Source organism: Taudactylus pleione, unplaced genomic scaffold (assembly GCF_031769625.1).
Source record: "Taudactylus pleione unplaced genomic scaffold, aTauple2 ptg000587l, whole genome shotgun sequence".
NCBI classification, from domain to species: domain Eukaryota; kingdom Metazoa; phylum Chordata; class Amphibia; order Anura; family Myobatrachidae; genus Taudactylus; species Taudactylus pleione.
Genome location: NW_028284989.1, coordinates 2488352 through 2504344, shown reverse-complemented (window position 1 = coordinate 2504344; position 15993 = coordinate 2488352). Strand labels below are relative to the sequence as shown.

At 40.9% G+C, this 15993-nt stretch overlaps 1 protein-coding gene across 1 annotated transcript; it reads left to right on the top strand.

Moving 5' to 3' along the window:
• The first annotated feature begins 1554 nt into the window (after positions 1-1554).
• Positions 1555-3791, top strand: LOC148481256 (olfactory receptor 12D2-like). The gene is made up of 2 exons (XM_088453715.1): positions 1555-2470; positions 3721-3791. The coding sequence occupies exons 1-2, from the start codon at positions 1555-1557 to the stop codon at positions 3789-3791; spliced, it is 987 nt and encodes a 328-aa protein (XP_088309841.1).
• The last annotated feature ends 12202 nt before the right edge of the window (positions 3792-15993 follow it).

Genomic DNA, 15993 nt, shown 5'->3' with positions numbered 1-15993 from the left:
AGTAATAGACTCTACTGAATATGTAATTTATTCTCCCTATAGAATTTAATGCTATTAAGAGCTTGTGAGGTGTGTAAGATGATTGCCTTGGCGTCCTTGTGACACATTTTTTCCCAGTTGATTTGTCCATCCGCTATATAATTTCAAAGATTCTGATAGAATTTAAGAAATGCCATCCTGTGCTGTGACGAATATTTGAGGTTGTAGTTTGCCAGCTTTCTGTTGCCATTGTCAGACATATAATAACATTCAGTTGCATTCTCAAGACAATTTTAGAAATTTGAGTTAACAATTATTTAATTATGTCTTGAGGAAAACAAACACGTGTGAGTACTGATTATAGATAATTACATTTCATTATGTCATAAGAGCATAATTCAATTTATAGTCCAACACAATACTTGGACTGGAACTATAATTATCCATTTATGAGGATTAGTATCTGCTCAGCGAGTAAAAATCTGTCCTTCTCTATCAGCAACAGTGTATATTTTATATTCAGTAATGAGGTAGCACATCATATTTCATGATTACCATATTGTTACATTTTTTATTGGTTTTAATTAGTGGTTCAACTTTTGACATTAGTCAAACAATTTTATAAATTTACTTCATAAACTATATCTATGTGAAGCAAGATATGGGGAAACTAAATTTAAATTGTAATTTTAAAAAGGAATATACACTTGTAAAAATAATATTAGTGAGTACAATTCATCATTTTATCCTGCAGTAAAAAAAACAAATTTAATAAAAAATTATTGTATATTTTTTACAGGTTGGAGGAGTCAATATTCATTCACAGCTGCAATGACTGCATGGAAATTATTATTATTAGAAATAAAACTATATTACCACTTGCAATGTTTTTGTTTATTCATTATCAACATCAAACTTGATGAGCAGCATCATAATGTTGTAAACTCAAGTCATTTTCTCAGTGAAACCTAATTAAATGTGATTTATAAATATTCTGTGCTATGTTCTTTCTAGCTTATGTTATACTGTATCATACTGTATGTTCTTCATCAAACATTTACTAACACTAAACAAATTAATGTAAATGTTTCCATCATTTAAAATTGTGTTTACTTCAAGGATTGTTTGCTAGGTGATTCTGTGAAAAAAGTTAACTTTTCATATTAACCACTGCATTTATTATATTCTAATTCAGGATATGATGAACTGTCCTTTAGTATAAGGAATATACAAGTTATTGTGTGTCTTTGTTTTGGCTTAATAAGAAAATGTCAGCATAGAGATGTCATGATAAAATAAAGAGGAGTATGGCACTCTTCCAAACAAGTCTGTTACTGATACTCTGGTGCATTTCTCAACCAAACTGGTAAAAACAAACAAAAGGTACTTGTCATCACCAAGTTTCTTCCAACGTTTCAGATTTATTAACTTTCCTCAGGAACAATAGCAATAAAATAAATCTTACCTTTATAGAAGAAGCCCCAGAGTGCAGAACAAACACAGACACATGTGTTCGAGATCAGCACACATTGATGACATACAGTATATGTAATGAAACATATATAAATAGCTCAAATGGAAAGGCAAAATGAGACAACAATTCAAGGATTCATCCTACTGGGTATCACTGATCTCCCTGAACTTCAAATCTTCCTCTTCCTCATATTCCTCATGTTCTATGTGTTCAATTTGTTAGGGAATTTCAGCATTGTCACTCTGATTATTATTGACCAATCTCTGTACAAGCCCATGTATTTTTTCTTAGGTAATCTTTCATTTTTGGACATTTTCTACTCAACTACTACAGTCCCGAAGATGTTATCTGGTTTACTATTAGGAGACAAGAGAATATCTATATTTGGGTGTATAGCCCAACTCAACTTCTTTCACTTCTTGGGGAGCACGGAGGCCCTACTTCTAACCTCCATGTCCTATGATAGATATGTTGCCATTTGCAATCCTCTGCGGTACCATGTCTTAATGGCAAGACATATTTGTATCCAGTTGGCTTCCAGCTGTTGGTTCATTGGATTTTTATATTCATTATCACAAACCATTATAACCTTCAGGTTACCTTATTGTAACATGAAGCAAGTGGCTCATTTCTACTGTGACATTAAGCCTGTTATAAAGCTGTCCTGCACAAACACCCACCAAAGTGAACTTCTAGTCTCGACAATTTTTGCGCTGGTTGCCGTCAGCACATTTTCACTTATCATTATGTCCTATATGTTAATTGGAACCCATCTCCTGAACATTCGATCCACCCATGATAGATGGAAAGCCTTCTCCACCTGCACTTCTCACATCACTGTTGTCTTTTTGTATATTGGGACAGCTCTATGTACATACCTGGGACCAATCACAAAAAACTCCTTAGAACAAGACAGAATTAGTGCTATACTGGTTACAGTTATCACCCCAGCTTTAAATCCTCTAATCTATACACTGAGAAATAAGGAGGTGAAGAGGTCTCTGAAAAAGGTTTTGGGTGGGAACCGGAATGGCTTAAATTGTATTAAATTGTAAAATCTACTGTATCATATCTCAATATGGTATTAACAAGGCAATGGTGTGTCCATTAAACATCATTAAATGTATACTTCAATTAAATGTCCATAACATGGGCAAATTTGTGAATATTTTGAGTTTATAGGTCAGATGGAATGTTGGGTTTGGGTAAGAGCTACCAGCAACATTAGTACTCATGCTACCAATGCGCCAAAGATTTTTAGCTGGCAGTCCAATGACTAGTGCACCTTGTATGAACCACTGCAGTGGACAAGGGATCTAAATACAAAAAGAATATGAAAATAATTCTAGAGTAAATTAATCAAGTTCCTGTATTATTCATCATAACAGATGCATATATTGCTTGTTATGAAGACTATGGACCTAATTTAAAGGTGCATAAAATGTCGAAGTTCACATAGTTGATCGATTATTTGCAACTGCGCAAAAAATTCTTCATAGCCTATGGCCCATGCATTATGTATATTGGACAGGTGCTGTTGCAATCAGGAAAGATGGTATCAGAAATGGGGCAGCAACTTGAAGGGCATCCCTGGGTGGTGACTGGGAGGTGGCCTGAAGTGATCATGAAAAATGTCCATCTCATGGGCGTGTTATGGGAGTGTCATGGGCATGTTATGGGAAAGTTGATGGGGTGTCAGTGAAAGTGGCTGTTTCCAATACACACAGATGAAGCCACAAAGGTCATAGTCATAAGAAGAAACTGCACCTGCCATAGGGCTGGTGAACATTTTGATGGTGCAATCGATGGCACACCGATGCTGCCTTCTAAAGAATCCCCAGCGGTGGTACACTGTGCAGAGAAACTGAAAGTGGGCATCTCAGTCCTTGCACATTCAGACACGGGCTACACCAGAAGAAGGCTGTAGTAGTAGCATTTTAATATCATCGTAGGCGCAACAGCAAACACAACAGCGTCCACCTCTGAATCATGCCCGATATCCATACTTTCCTGTTCTTTATACCTCCCCCATAATGGTTCCACTTTAGTCACCAGTTGTTCTCTGATTCAGCATAGGCATATGCCTGCTCCTATGTTCTATCTATAGTACCTGAACAGCAGATGCAAAGGGGTCTATTTACTAAGCCTTGGATGGAGAAAAAGTCGACAAAGATAAGGTACCAGCCAATCAGCTCCTAACTGCCATGTCACAGGCTGTGTTTGAAAAATGGCAGTTAGGAGCTGGTTGGTTGGTGCCTTTTCTGAAGTTGACTTTATCTCCATCCAATGCTTCATAAATTACCCTAAATTGTGTTCATGTCTGTTGATGGCAGACTAATACAAAACAATTTGTATAATGTAAATGTATTTGTGTGTTGGTCATTGTCACCCAAATGTATACACTTACCCAAAGGGAGTCAGCCTCTCATGTTCAGCACTGTCAGCAGATCCTATTTATGCTTCTGCTGAGCTGGCTCTGCAGATCTACTCACACAGTATTGTCACCACCAGTGACCTTAATATGTCACTTGTTGCCAACTAAAGCAAGTTTCTCACCTCAGCTTTCCCTTTCCTTCTCAAGTTTTTTTTTATTGCTCCATGTGCTCACTCCTTCATCCCTCAATTCCCTCTCCTTTACTTTCTGTTATCAGGTGTGTCAGCATCAACCATTAACATCTCAGTGGGCCTGCTCCCACAGTCTGAGATTTTGTTTCCAGTTAGTGACATCAGTATTATGTTTGATAGAGAAAATGTAAACAAGAATACTGTTTTGCAGACAAGTGGAAGATTATATGTAATATGATAGTGAAGGATAAGTAGGAGAGATGTCTTTTCTGGGTTATGATTTACTACAGAAAGTTCAGATATGATGAGTTCAAATGGTAAGGCTACATATATTTATGGGGTGTGGTCCATTGTGTCGACATGGTCATCATGTCAACATTGTGCATGTCAACAGTTGGCATAGTCCAGGGGCATAAGTAAGTATTTGAAGGCTCCATTCAAAAGTTTTTAAGGGCACCAATGTACAACCCAATGGTGAAAAATGTTTAACATATGTAACTTTGACAAGGACGATGGGCCCCCCTAAGCTCTGACTCCCATAGCAGCTGCACCCCATGCACTTATGGTAGTTACGCCCATGGGCATAGCATTTTTCTAGTATTAGAGTCCTAACCATGACCACAGAGTCACCTTAGCTCTAAACCTACACTAACCCTAACCACAACCTAATGCTAAACCTAACCGCAGCATAACTCCAGCCCTAAACATGTACTGTCAACATTCACAATGTCAACATAATGACTACTTTTATATGTCAGTAAGGCTTACATGTACTCTTCTTATACTAAATAATAACATTTTGCAATCAATAGAGGTTTTTAGCATAATCATGGCCAAGGTTATGGGCCTACCCACCATATCCAGGTAACCTCTTTAAGGTAGGTCCCTAACATACTAGGGTTCAAAGCCAGAGTGCAGGCACCCCCAAACTAGCCCAGCTATGCCGCCCCAGGGCACCGCCATAGTAAGAAAAGTGCAGTGTAAAAGAGATAGTTAAGAGCAGCCACAGCTGCATATAAAGAATGAAAATAAAAAAGTGAAGTACATGTATAATAAACAAACAAACAGTGAAGGGTTAAAATGTGTTACTAAAGAAAAATGGTAATGTAACACTTTTCTCTTATAACACATTTTAACCCTTCACTGTTTGTTTATTATACATGTTCTTCACTTTTTTATTTTCATTCTTTATATGCAGCTGTGGCTGCTTTTAACTATCTCTTTTACACTGCACTTTTCTTACTATGGCGGTGCCCTGGGGTGGCTTAGCTGGGCTAGTTTGTGTGTGCCTACACTCTGGATTTGAACCCTAGTATGTTAGGGACCTACCTAAAGAGGTTGCCTGGATATAGTGGGTAGGCCCATAATCTTGGCCATGATTATGCTAAAAACCTCTATTCACTGCAAAATTTGATTGCATTTATATATTATCATTAATTTGGAGTTGTGCACCTGAGATTTATTTGTATCTGTGCATGTAGTCATTGTAGGTCATATAGTCATTGTAGACCATGTAGTCATTGTAGTCCATGTTTTGTCCATCACAGTCCTCTAGTTGATCAAACAAAATTCTTCCACCCCTTTACACATCAAACTCAGACTTATGAAGAACTTTGTAAAACGGATGAACAAAGATGGAGAAACTTTCAAGTACCTGAGAGGAAAATTTCCACTTCTGAGTGATGCTAAGGAAGGGATCATTGTTGGTCTGCAAATTCGTCAACTTCTTAATGATGAAAACTTCGACCGAGTCCTGCAGGTTAATGAGAAAGTGGCTTGGGAAGCCTGTAAAACTGTTTTGCATGTCTTCTTGAGTAACAGAAGAGCTGGAAACTATGCTAAGATTGTGAACAACCTTCTAGAAAAGTATCATCAATTAGGCTGCAACATTTCATTCAAAATCCACTTTCTCAACTCCCATCTGGACGTCTTCCCTGACAACTGCGGTGAAGTGAGTGATTAGCACGGTGAGCGATTCCACCAACATATTTCAATGGAATGGGTATGTTTGACCACCTGACATCAGCCCAGCGGTTCAAATCCCGACACCGGCAGCCAGATGCACAAGATCCCGACATCGGAGGTAAGTTAAGTATTCCTAACCCTCCCCCCCCTAACCCTCCTTAACGGATGCCTAACTCTAACCCCCCCTTAGTCCCTAAACCTAACTCTCCCTTGAATAAGTCACTATGTGAGATATTACCTTCAGTTGCTGTATGTTGTTTTGTTTTGTGTTCTAATTTGCCATTGATTGACTGAAAGAACTGTTATTTATGTTGTATCAAGAAAATATCAGGTTATTGTAAAATTGTTTGTCACTATGAGTATATTAGTTAAATACATATAGGGTGATGTCTAAATCCCCTTCACCGAGAGGACCCTGACATCATCAGCCAGGGTCCAGCATCATTCCCTGCCATCCAAGTGGGCATAGAGGGGAAATATAACCATGTGGCGAGCGTAGCGAGACACTGTGCCCAAAGCGCGGCGAGCGCAGTGAGCGCGCGAGGAGACAACAAACTTGTGTAAGTGGGGACAGAGTGCTTCTGTAGCTGGCTCTCATGGGCAAGAACTGCACTTCCGCCCTCACTCACGTCACTTCCAGGTCCCTAGCGCGAAGGGAAAATACAGCCTACCATACATATAGTGCTAGTAGTAGTCAAAACTAGAGCTAATAAAACATTTTTGAAGTCATATTTGTTATTCTTGACCTCAAATTAGCAAAGTATGACTATTTTTTTAGAAAGGAAACAAATTAAAAGCATTTCTACAGTACTACAGTGTGATATGCCAATATTTTTATAAGTATTATAACCAAACATATCTGTACACCTTTATCTGTGTGAATAAAGTAAAATTAATAAAGACTGCCACTATAGAAATATGACTATTAATGTAATACTGCTGAGTGGCATTCAGATACATTTTAAATACAGAACTAAAACTTTCAATTAATTAAACAAAAGTACATGTATAATATTGGTGACTTAAAATTTACCATATTTATAGCTTTTAGAAATTAAAGGGGGAGTCCAGCTATGAACATTGGACCCCTGAACTACATTACTGATATTGCTCATCCTCCTCTTCCAGTAGAAGCAAGATTCCTCATAAGAGACCTCCACTATTATAATATTATATATCAAATGACTAATTGAATAGCAAAGAGGACATAATTGACTAAGAACAAATCATAATGTGCTAAACAGAAGTATGTGAGGAAAGGTTACACATAGTTATACAGATTTCATGGTCATCCAAACTGGTGAATTTCAAAAACATCTTACTACAGTATTACCTGGATGGAGAATTGATACCAAATACCATAATATATATACAATAAATTCCATACAGTATATAACATAACACCAAATGTTACAGTTGAGAAGACTGGCAATAATTTTTTTTTTTATTACGAGGACCAGAACAATTTAAAATTTTGCTTATAGGGACACCATTATTTATTTATATATTATAGGGAGGAAATTACTGAATTATTCTGTTAAATGGAAAATAATATTTGTATGTTAACTGAGGAAATATTAATACATTTTTGATGGGGGTTTATAGTGCCACAAGTGTGCAGTATAATTGGTGCCACTATCATTAATTAACAAATATGACCCCAATTAACCTCTATATAATAATATTGCCATTGTTATTTAATTTAAAAAAATAATACTCCCTTAAAATTTGGTAAATATTATATTGTCTTCTTGATAGCAGAAATCAGTTCAGGCCACCAGTTCTAAGAAAGCCCAGGTCAATGCTAAGTAGCCTTGGCTGATGGTTACCAGGGGAATACAGTAAATAACAGGTACCAGAATTCAAAATAAAAACTGGGTTCCCCTTTAAATTAAGCTTATCTGGTCTAATTTGTGATAGTATTTGGGCCCCAATAATCACTATCAATTTGTTTGTACCATCATAACATGCTCATTTATTTGTTCAGTTGTGCCATAATGTAATGACCTGGAAATTTGCAAAAATTTTGATTTTTTTTTTTTTCCATCAATTTGCAAATAGCCTTATGTAATATATTATTATTATTATATTTTATAAGTTGCCACAATGGTCTGTACAATGGCAATGAAACTAACAATTAGTTGCATAAGTACTGTATAATGCAAATAAGACAAAACATTTCTCAGAAATACATAATTACAGTGTGCAATTGGCATCATTTTGTAGAGAGAAGTGGAGAATGCCCTGTTTATAATCTATAGAGGATATGTATGCAATAGGAAGAGGAGGGTAGTGTAACTGCAAAGACTGCATAATTAGGAGAAAATGTGGTAGACTTAAATGAAATAATGAGTTTTAAGGGCAGGTTTGAAGGCTAGGAGGCTAGATGAAAGTCTAATGGAGTGTGGGAGTACATTTCAAAATATGGAAACAACCTGGGAAAATTCCTAAATGGGAGAGGGGGAAGTGGTGATTAGGCAGTCATTAGCAGATTTGAGGATGGAGAGGTAATGAAGAGACATGCGACTATGAGCTTTGTAGGTAAGGGAAAGAAGTTTGAATGTTTATTCTCAGTGGTATAAGGAGCTAGTGGTGTGACTGGCAGAGGTTGAGTGACAAGCAAGGAAAATTAGGTGGGCAGCAGAGTTAGATTAAAGTGGGATGAGGCATGTGTTAGGAATACCAGAGAGGTATAGATTACAGTAACCTGGGGTGGAAATGATGAGGCTGTGGATGAGAACTTTAGTAGTTTCCAGGATGAGGAAAGGCCTGATTCTGCAAATACCATATAGTTAGAAGTGTCGGTAATGGGAAAGAGACAATGTGGGGAGAGAATGAAAATGCACAATCAATTTGACACTTGGGTAACAGAGCAGAGGAGAACTTTATCAACTGAGAGGGAGAGTTTGAGAAAGGAGGCAAAATACAGGGAAAATTGCTGAAAAATCCCCAGAAATGAATTACTGCAAGTTTGCATCCCGTAATAAGGACCTACTGTAGTTTATTATTTTCTGCCTAAGTGGTGGAATAAAATTCAGATTCACAATAGAGGTGGTCCTGGTTGGGAGATAGCGGCAATTGCACCTGGGGTGTTCTCTAAACCTTTCATATACTGTATGTATATATATATATATATTGTGATAGGAACACTGGTACAGTGGTCAGTGGTAGACATTTGTCCTAGGTTTTTAACCTGTTTTCTAAAACCCCCCAGGAGAAAAGTCTGCAGGGAAGCAGATTTGAGTGTCGGCTTTTTGAAAAGCCGGTTTGGGTCTTGGGGGTGTGGATGTGAGAAAAGGGAGGGCTCCATCCACAGGCCACTCCAGGTTTTGTCCTTTTTGACCTGTTAGCAGGCTCATTAGGGTCTGCACCTGGAACTGGCTGATATAGGCTGTGTGTGATTGTAAGCTAGTGTCTCATACCTGGGAGAGCAAGCAGACTGGCTGGCTCAGAGACACTTGGTGAAAACTACCTGTTAAGCTGGCCACACATGTAAAGATATTCTGTCCAACCATCCAACTAGTTGATTGGTTGGATTAAAAATCTGGTAAGGTATGAAAGCAAATGACAATCAGCAATTTGCTCCCAAATGCCGGAAAATGGACAAAAACTGTTGTTTGAACAAATTGTTTAGATCAAACATTTAACAAACTTGTCTGACCGACCATTTTCATCTGTTTTCTGGCATTTAGAAGCAAATTGCTGATCATCAGTTACTCCCATGCATTACCAGATTTTCATTCCAACCAATCAACTAGTTGGATGGCTGGACAGAAAATCTTTACGTGTGTATGCAGTATAAGTCTTGTGCATACACTTGTGTTGATGGGGGAGGCAGTAGGCCCCACTATTTCTTTAGAGTGGGAACCTCTTGTCTAGTTAGCGCCTAGATGGGCTAGCGTTTACTTTTATTTTGCACAATAAAGACTGGTACCGACCAGCTAGTATGAGACCCCAAACTGGTGTACTACTTTTCTGGCTGCTGTGTATGTGAAGAGGGAGTTCATCTACCCCAGGAGAGGGACCCCTAATCTGGTCATGTTACAATTGCTGGAGAATGCGGGCATGCACACACTGAAAAGTGCAGCAAGGAAAATTTGTCCTTAAAAAATTAAAGGGGCAGACACGTGATTATTAAATCCCTGAAGGTGGCATCAGCCAATGCTCAGAGAAGCAAGGTTTAGCTTCCAACCAGCACCTGTAGGTAAAATGGAGGACGTTGAAAAGCCCTGCTTCAGGCTATGGCAGCTCAGCAGGAGACTAATAAAGTTCAGCAGGAAGCTACCCGAGTACAGCAGGAAGCTATCCGGGCTCAGCAGGAAGCTATCAATGTACAACTGATGGCCTTGGAGGCAGCCCAGAGGCAGCAACAAGTCACCCTTGAGGAAACCCACCAGGCTATTAAGGAGGTGATACAGCACCTGGTCGCCCGGCCTGGAGATGCTACTACTGGTCCTCCCACCACCACTCACTCCATACGAGCTAGTCACTTCCTACAAAAGATGACTTGGGCGATGATGTGGAGGCATATCTCACTGCATTTGAGAGAACAGCCAAATGGGAGAGTTGGCCCAAGGAGCAATGGCCAAGTCTGGTGGCACCTTTCCTGTTTGGGGAGCCACAAAAGGCCTATTATGATTTATGCCTGGCCGATGCTAAGGACTATGTGAAATTAAATTGGGAGATCCTAACTCGGTTGGGAGTCACCACCTTTGTTCGTGCCCAATGAGTCCACCGCTGGGAGTTCCGAATGGACAGAACTCCACGCTCACAGATGCACGACCTCGTCCATCTATCCACCAAGTGGCTACAGCCCGAGATGCTGACAGGACCACAAATCATCGAATGAGTCGTGATGGACCAGTAGCTGCGATCGCTACCTGCATCCTTGCGCAAGTGGGTGATCCATGCCGACCCTAAGTCCACAGACCAGTTAGTCGAACTGGTGGAGAGGTATGTGGCGGCTGAGGAGCTGATGAGCCTGCCCCACCAAGCCCTGATGGCGCACCAGCGAACTCCCATCAAGAATGGTAAGACTGTTCCTGGGGAGAAGGGTGCTGAGGGGTTGGAATGTGCCTAAGACTGAGGGTGGGGAACCTGAAGACAGGCCTGCCAGGCCAGGAAGGTTCCTACCCCGCAAAAGACTAGACATTAATGTGACTCAATGTTTCTGATGTGGTGGCTTCGGTCATATAGCAGCTAATTGTTCACTTACCTCTGAGCCCACGCAATGTGATACTGCTTCTGTCAACCATAGGGGGTCCTACTTTGCACAGCCAGCCTGTACTGCTGACCGGCAGGCTGAGAGAGATAAACACATGTGTGTATTCACTGTGGAAGGCAACCGAGTAGAGGCTCTGTTAGACTCTGGTAGCCTGGTTACACTTTTGAGAACTGAGTTGGTGAACCCTTTGAAGCATAAGGGAAAAACTGTTGGTGTGACATGCATACATGGGGATACTCATTATTATATTACTGCCAAAGTGAACATCGAGACGCCATGTGGTTCCATAGTAGTCTCTGTGGGTTTGGTACAGGGCTTAATGTATGATGTGAAATTGGGAAGAGACTTTGCTCACTTCTGGAAGTTGTGGGAAAGTCGGTTTTGCACAGTGGTAAATCATCCTGCCTCGTCTAAAAGGGTGACTGATGTAGTGGCAGAGTCAGAGATATTCCCATTTTCTAGTATGATTGGCGATCTAGAGAATGTGGAGCGTGATGGTGGCTTGCCAAGTGTTGTAGAGCCCGTTGATTGTCTGCCGAATTTAGAGGTCAGAAGAGAGGTCTTTGGCATACAGCAGTTAAATGACACTACTCTGGTGAAAGCCAGGGAGAATGTCAAGGTGGTCAATGGTAAACACGTAGATCTCAATAGTCCCTTGACGTATTCTCATATGGTAATATGTCAGGATCTGTTGTATCAGATTACTAATAAAGGGGAGGAGATTGTGGAACAATTAATAGTCCCCAAAGCTAACAGGAGAACAGTGTTAGATCTGGCCCATGGTCATATAATGGCAGGCCACCTAGGGATAGGGAAAACCACTGAGCGAATTGTGCAGAGGTTTTTTTGGCCCGGTGTCCATAAAGACGTATCTGACTTTTGCGCCTCCTGTCCTGAATGCCAGTATCATGCTCCCAGACAAAAGTCCAATTATAGAGGTACCATTTGAAAGAATAGTAAATGGACTTGTTGGGACCCTTGTTGAAGTCTTCCCAGGGACATCAATATATTCTGGTAATTCTGGACTATGCTACCAGATACCCGGAAGCGATACCGCTATGCAATACGTCAACCAAGTCCATTGCTAGAGAGCTGGTCCATGTTTTTAGCAGGTTGGGAATACCTAAGGAGATACTAACTGACCAGGGTACCCCGTTCATGTCAAAAGTTATGAAGGAGTTGTGCCGCCTGTTTAAGATTAACCAGTTAAGGACCTCGGTTTATCACCCCCAAACCGATGGTTTGGTCGAGAGGTTTAACAAGACCTTAAAACATATGTTAAGGAAAGTAGTCGATAAAGATGGTAAAGATTGGGATTATTTGTTGCCGTATCTGCTGTTGGCCATAAAAGAGGTTCCCCAATCCTCCACCGGGTTTTCACCTTTCGACTTGTTATATGGGAGACATCCAAGAGGGTTACTACACGTTGCCAAGGAGATGTGGGAAGGGCAGTCCAGTCCTTATAAAACAGTGACTGAACATGTTTCCCAGATGCAAGAGAGAATTGCGGCTGTAGTGCCGATAGTTAAGGAGCACTTGGAACAGGCCCAACTAGCACAGCATAGGGTATATAACCGCAATGCACGGTTAAGAAACTTTGCTCCTGGGGACAGAGTGTTGGTGTTGGTTCCCATGGTAGAAAGTAAACTGTTGGGGGGCGTGGCCTGACTGGCAAGCAGGGAAGACGTGCTTTGCTGCAGCTCCCTAAATTACCCTGCAAAATCACCCGTTCCCGCCGACTCCTATGGTTATAGAGGGTCCTCTTCACAATCTTACCCACACGGGGTCCCACTGACCTCCTGGCTGACACCCAGGACAGAGTTACACCTCTGGGGCCATTGTGGCCTACTCCTCCTCCAGAAGCCGCGGCCTTAATTTTGGCGCCAGGCCCGAGTTTGCCGCGCTAATCGCCGATCACCGTGGACGCTGCCACAACTAACATACCCTAACGGGACCCCCGCTGTCTGGCTGGAGAGGTGGGATAGGCAGCCTGTATCAACAGGAGACCCCTGGAAAGGCCCGTGATCGGAGTCGCAAACTTCAGGAGGACGCCATTTTAAGCCCTATCCTCTACCCTGCAAGCGCTGAGTGCTGGAGGCTGCCCACTCTCTTTAGCATATATATACTCTGTGGCCTCTCTCCTACCTACTAGCTGGGCTTCCATGGTGAAGTGGTCACTGGCTGCTCTGTGCTTGGCGCTATTCCATTAACTTGCTGCCACTGCTGTGTTACATGAGGACCTCTGGGTGACTCTTCTATTTCTCTGCCGAAGGAAGGTGAATCTGCAGGAGGGGTCTGTATTACTCTTGCATTGCACCTGTAGTGTTATTACATCATATTGCACCCTACAACTTTGCTCACTCCATACATGAGGGTCTAGCTCCCTCTTGTGTCAGCATGATGTAAGATCAAGATTTAAAGAAACAGTGCCTCAGAATATATCATCAAAGATTTCCGGTGGGCGGGCCAAACGTAGTGGCCCCCTTTTTAAGAGAAGCTCCCTGTTCACTGTTGACCCAAGAAATAAATAAATCTTACTGGACAGCAACCAGGGATAAGCTCAGGCAAGGCGCTTACATCAACGCCGGCTCCCTGCTCTCTATACCCCCGGATCACGGCCTTGTGGCATATTGCACTGCGGCCATTTTATTGTCATTTCTGGTGGCTGTTTCTCATATATTGACAGAGTGCTCAATGCGGCCAGTGGAAATACATGGCGCCTATTTTGACTTCCTGCCCATAGTTCCTCTTCTACAGACAACGCCTTGTATTATTTTACATATATCCTAACAAGGAGCGCCACTTTAATCAACAGACACGCCAGTATCTCTTGCCCTTCTCTACTAACAAGAATCTCTCCACACTTGGTGTCTACAATGGAAAAATATGTGGCAAAAACCCCCAGAGGTCCTAGAGGCTCGCAAACTGGGCGCAATAAGGACAAAGCCTCAGCATCTGATGCTTCTTCTTCTCCAATGTCTTCTAAAAGGGATGACTCAATTGATGCTCTATTTGACACCGATAAATACAGTTCCCAATCTGTACAAAAAGCTAAAGAAATATCAGACATCATTTCGCCCTTACTTGATATAAAATTAGCACCACTAACAGAGGCAATTACAGCTGCAACTGCGCAACTCACACAACATTCCCAACGGCTGACAGAGGCGGAGGATCGCATCTCTACATTGGAAGACGAATTATATGAGGCAAAGTCTCTTCTCCAATCACATGATTCCACTGTGGCGGCTCTTCATGACAAACTTGAAGATATGGAAAACCGTAACAGAAGAAACAATTTACGTCTTATAGGTCTCCCTGAATCAGTGAAACCAAAAGATCTTCTTCACCTAGTATCTACATGGCTTCCTGAAACACTGGGTATATCATCTACCTCCCCACCCATCTTGGTGGAACGGGCGCATCGCATTGGTCCGGATCGTCAGAATACTCAACAACGTCCGAGACCTGTCATTTTCAAGCTTCTGAACTATCTTGACAAAGTTAAAATATTGGAGGCTTACCGCAAATCTACAGGCGTTTACTACGATGACTTCAAATTGCTATTGTTTCAAGATTTCTCTTTTCAGGTTTCCACAAAGAGAAGAGAATTTTCCATAGTTTGCAAGGAACTGTTTACTAAAGGCGTCCGTTTTGCGCTCTTGTATCCAGCTAAATTGAGAATCTTTCACGCTGGAAAGCCACATACTTCGACTCCCCAAAGTCAGTACAGAATTTTCTTCAGTCCCTGGGATCTGTCTCTCCTCATTCTACCCTGGACGATAATGACTGAACATTGGGAGAGTTGATAAGTATTACATTATTGTCTGTTTGACATATCCCTATTGCCTTTTCTATATGTTATCTTTATATATTATGTCATTATTACTGCTACATTTAGCTGTGGTGTATTTTTGTTATGTATTTTTGCTGAAAATTTATGTTTTTCATTCATATGTATTCCGACCCTTAGGGTTGTGCTCTTCTAATCTTTTTGATTATTGGTTTAAGTTGGGATGCCCTCAGGGGCTACCAAACTGGGTTTTTCAAATATGTAAAAATTTTGATAGGTTGTTTTATACGTGTATTTGTGTTATCTATGTCCACACTGGGTTTGCTTTGATTGTTCAGGTTATCTGTCATTATCAGGGATTCCCCATGATTGCCCCCTTCTCTGCTCGCTGGGACAGGGTAAGGGAACCGGATAGAGAAGTTTCCTTTTCATGTTTCCCAAAATGGGGTTGGTTGATGTCTGCTATGCCACTAACTGACAATCCTAATGTCCTAACCAAAAGATCCATTAAATTCTTATCTTGGAATGTAGAGGGGTTAAACTCACCTGTTAAAAGGAAAAAGATACTACGCCATCTTAAGAAATTTCTTCCAGACGTGGTTTTTTTACAAGAAACGCACTGGAAATTAGATGACCCTAATACTTTGAAGGATAATTGGATACAAGAGTACAAAAGTGCGTCCTTCACTACGAAAACACGGGGTGTGCTTATTTTGTTTGGTAATTCTATTAATTATAATATATTAGAGGAGTGGATAGACCCAGAGGGAAGGTTTCTCTTTTTGAAGGTGAATATTGAAAACGAGATTTTCACCTTTGCATGTATATACCGCCCCTCCAGGCCCTAATGCTTCCTTTTTCTCAGACATCTATGCAGCTTTACAAGGTTGGCTAGAAGGTTCCTTGATTTTAGGAGGTGACTTTAATGTAGCATTTGATTCCTCATTGGATGTTTCAGGTGGGCCTAGACAGACCGGAGGTAGACGTGGAATG

What these genes read in the sequence shown, in the direction of transcription:
- LOC148481256 (XM_088453715.1), top strand. Translation starts at nt 1,555, where the DNA reads ATGGAAAGGCAAAATGAGACAACAATTCAAGGATTCATCCTACTGGGT. An exon ending in GTCTCTGAAAAAGGTTTTGG is followed by an intron (nt 2,471 to 3,720) that starts GTGGGAACCGGA and finishes CCTTTTCTGAAG; the next exon opens with TTGACTTTATCTCCATCCAA.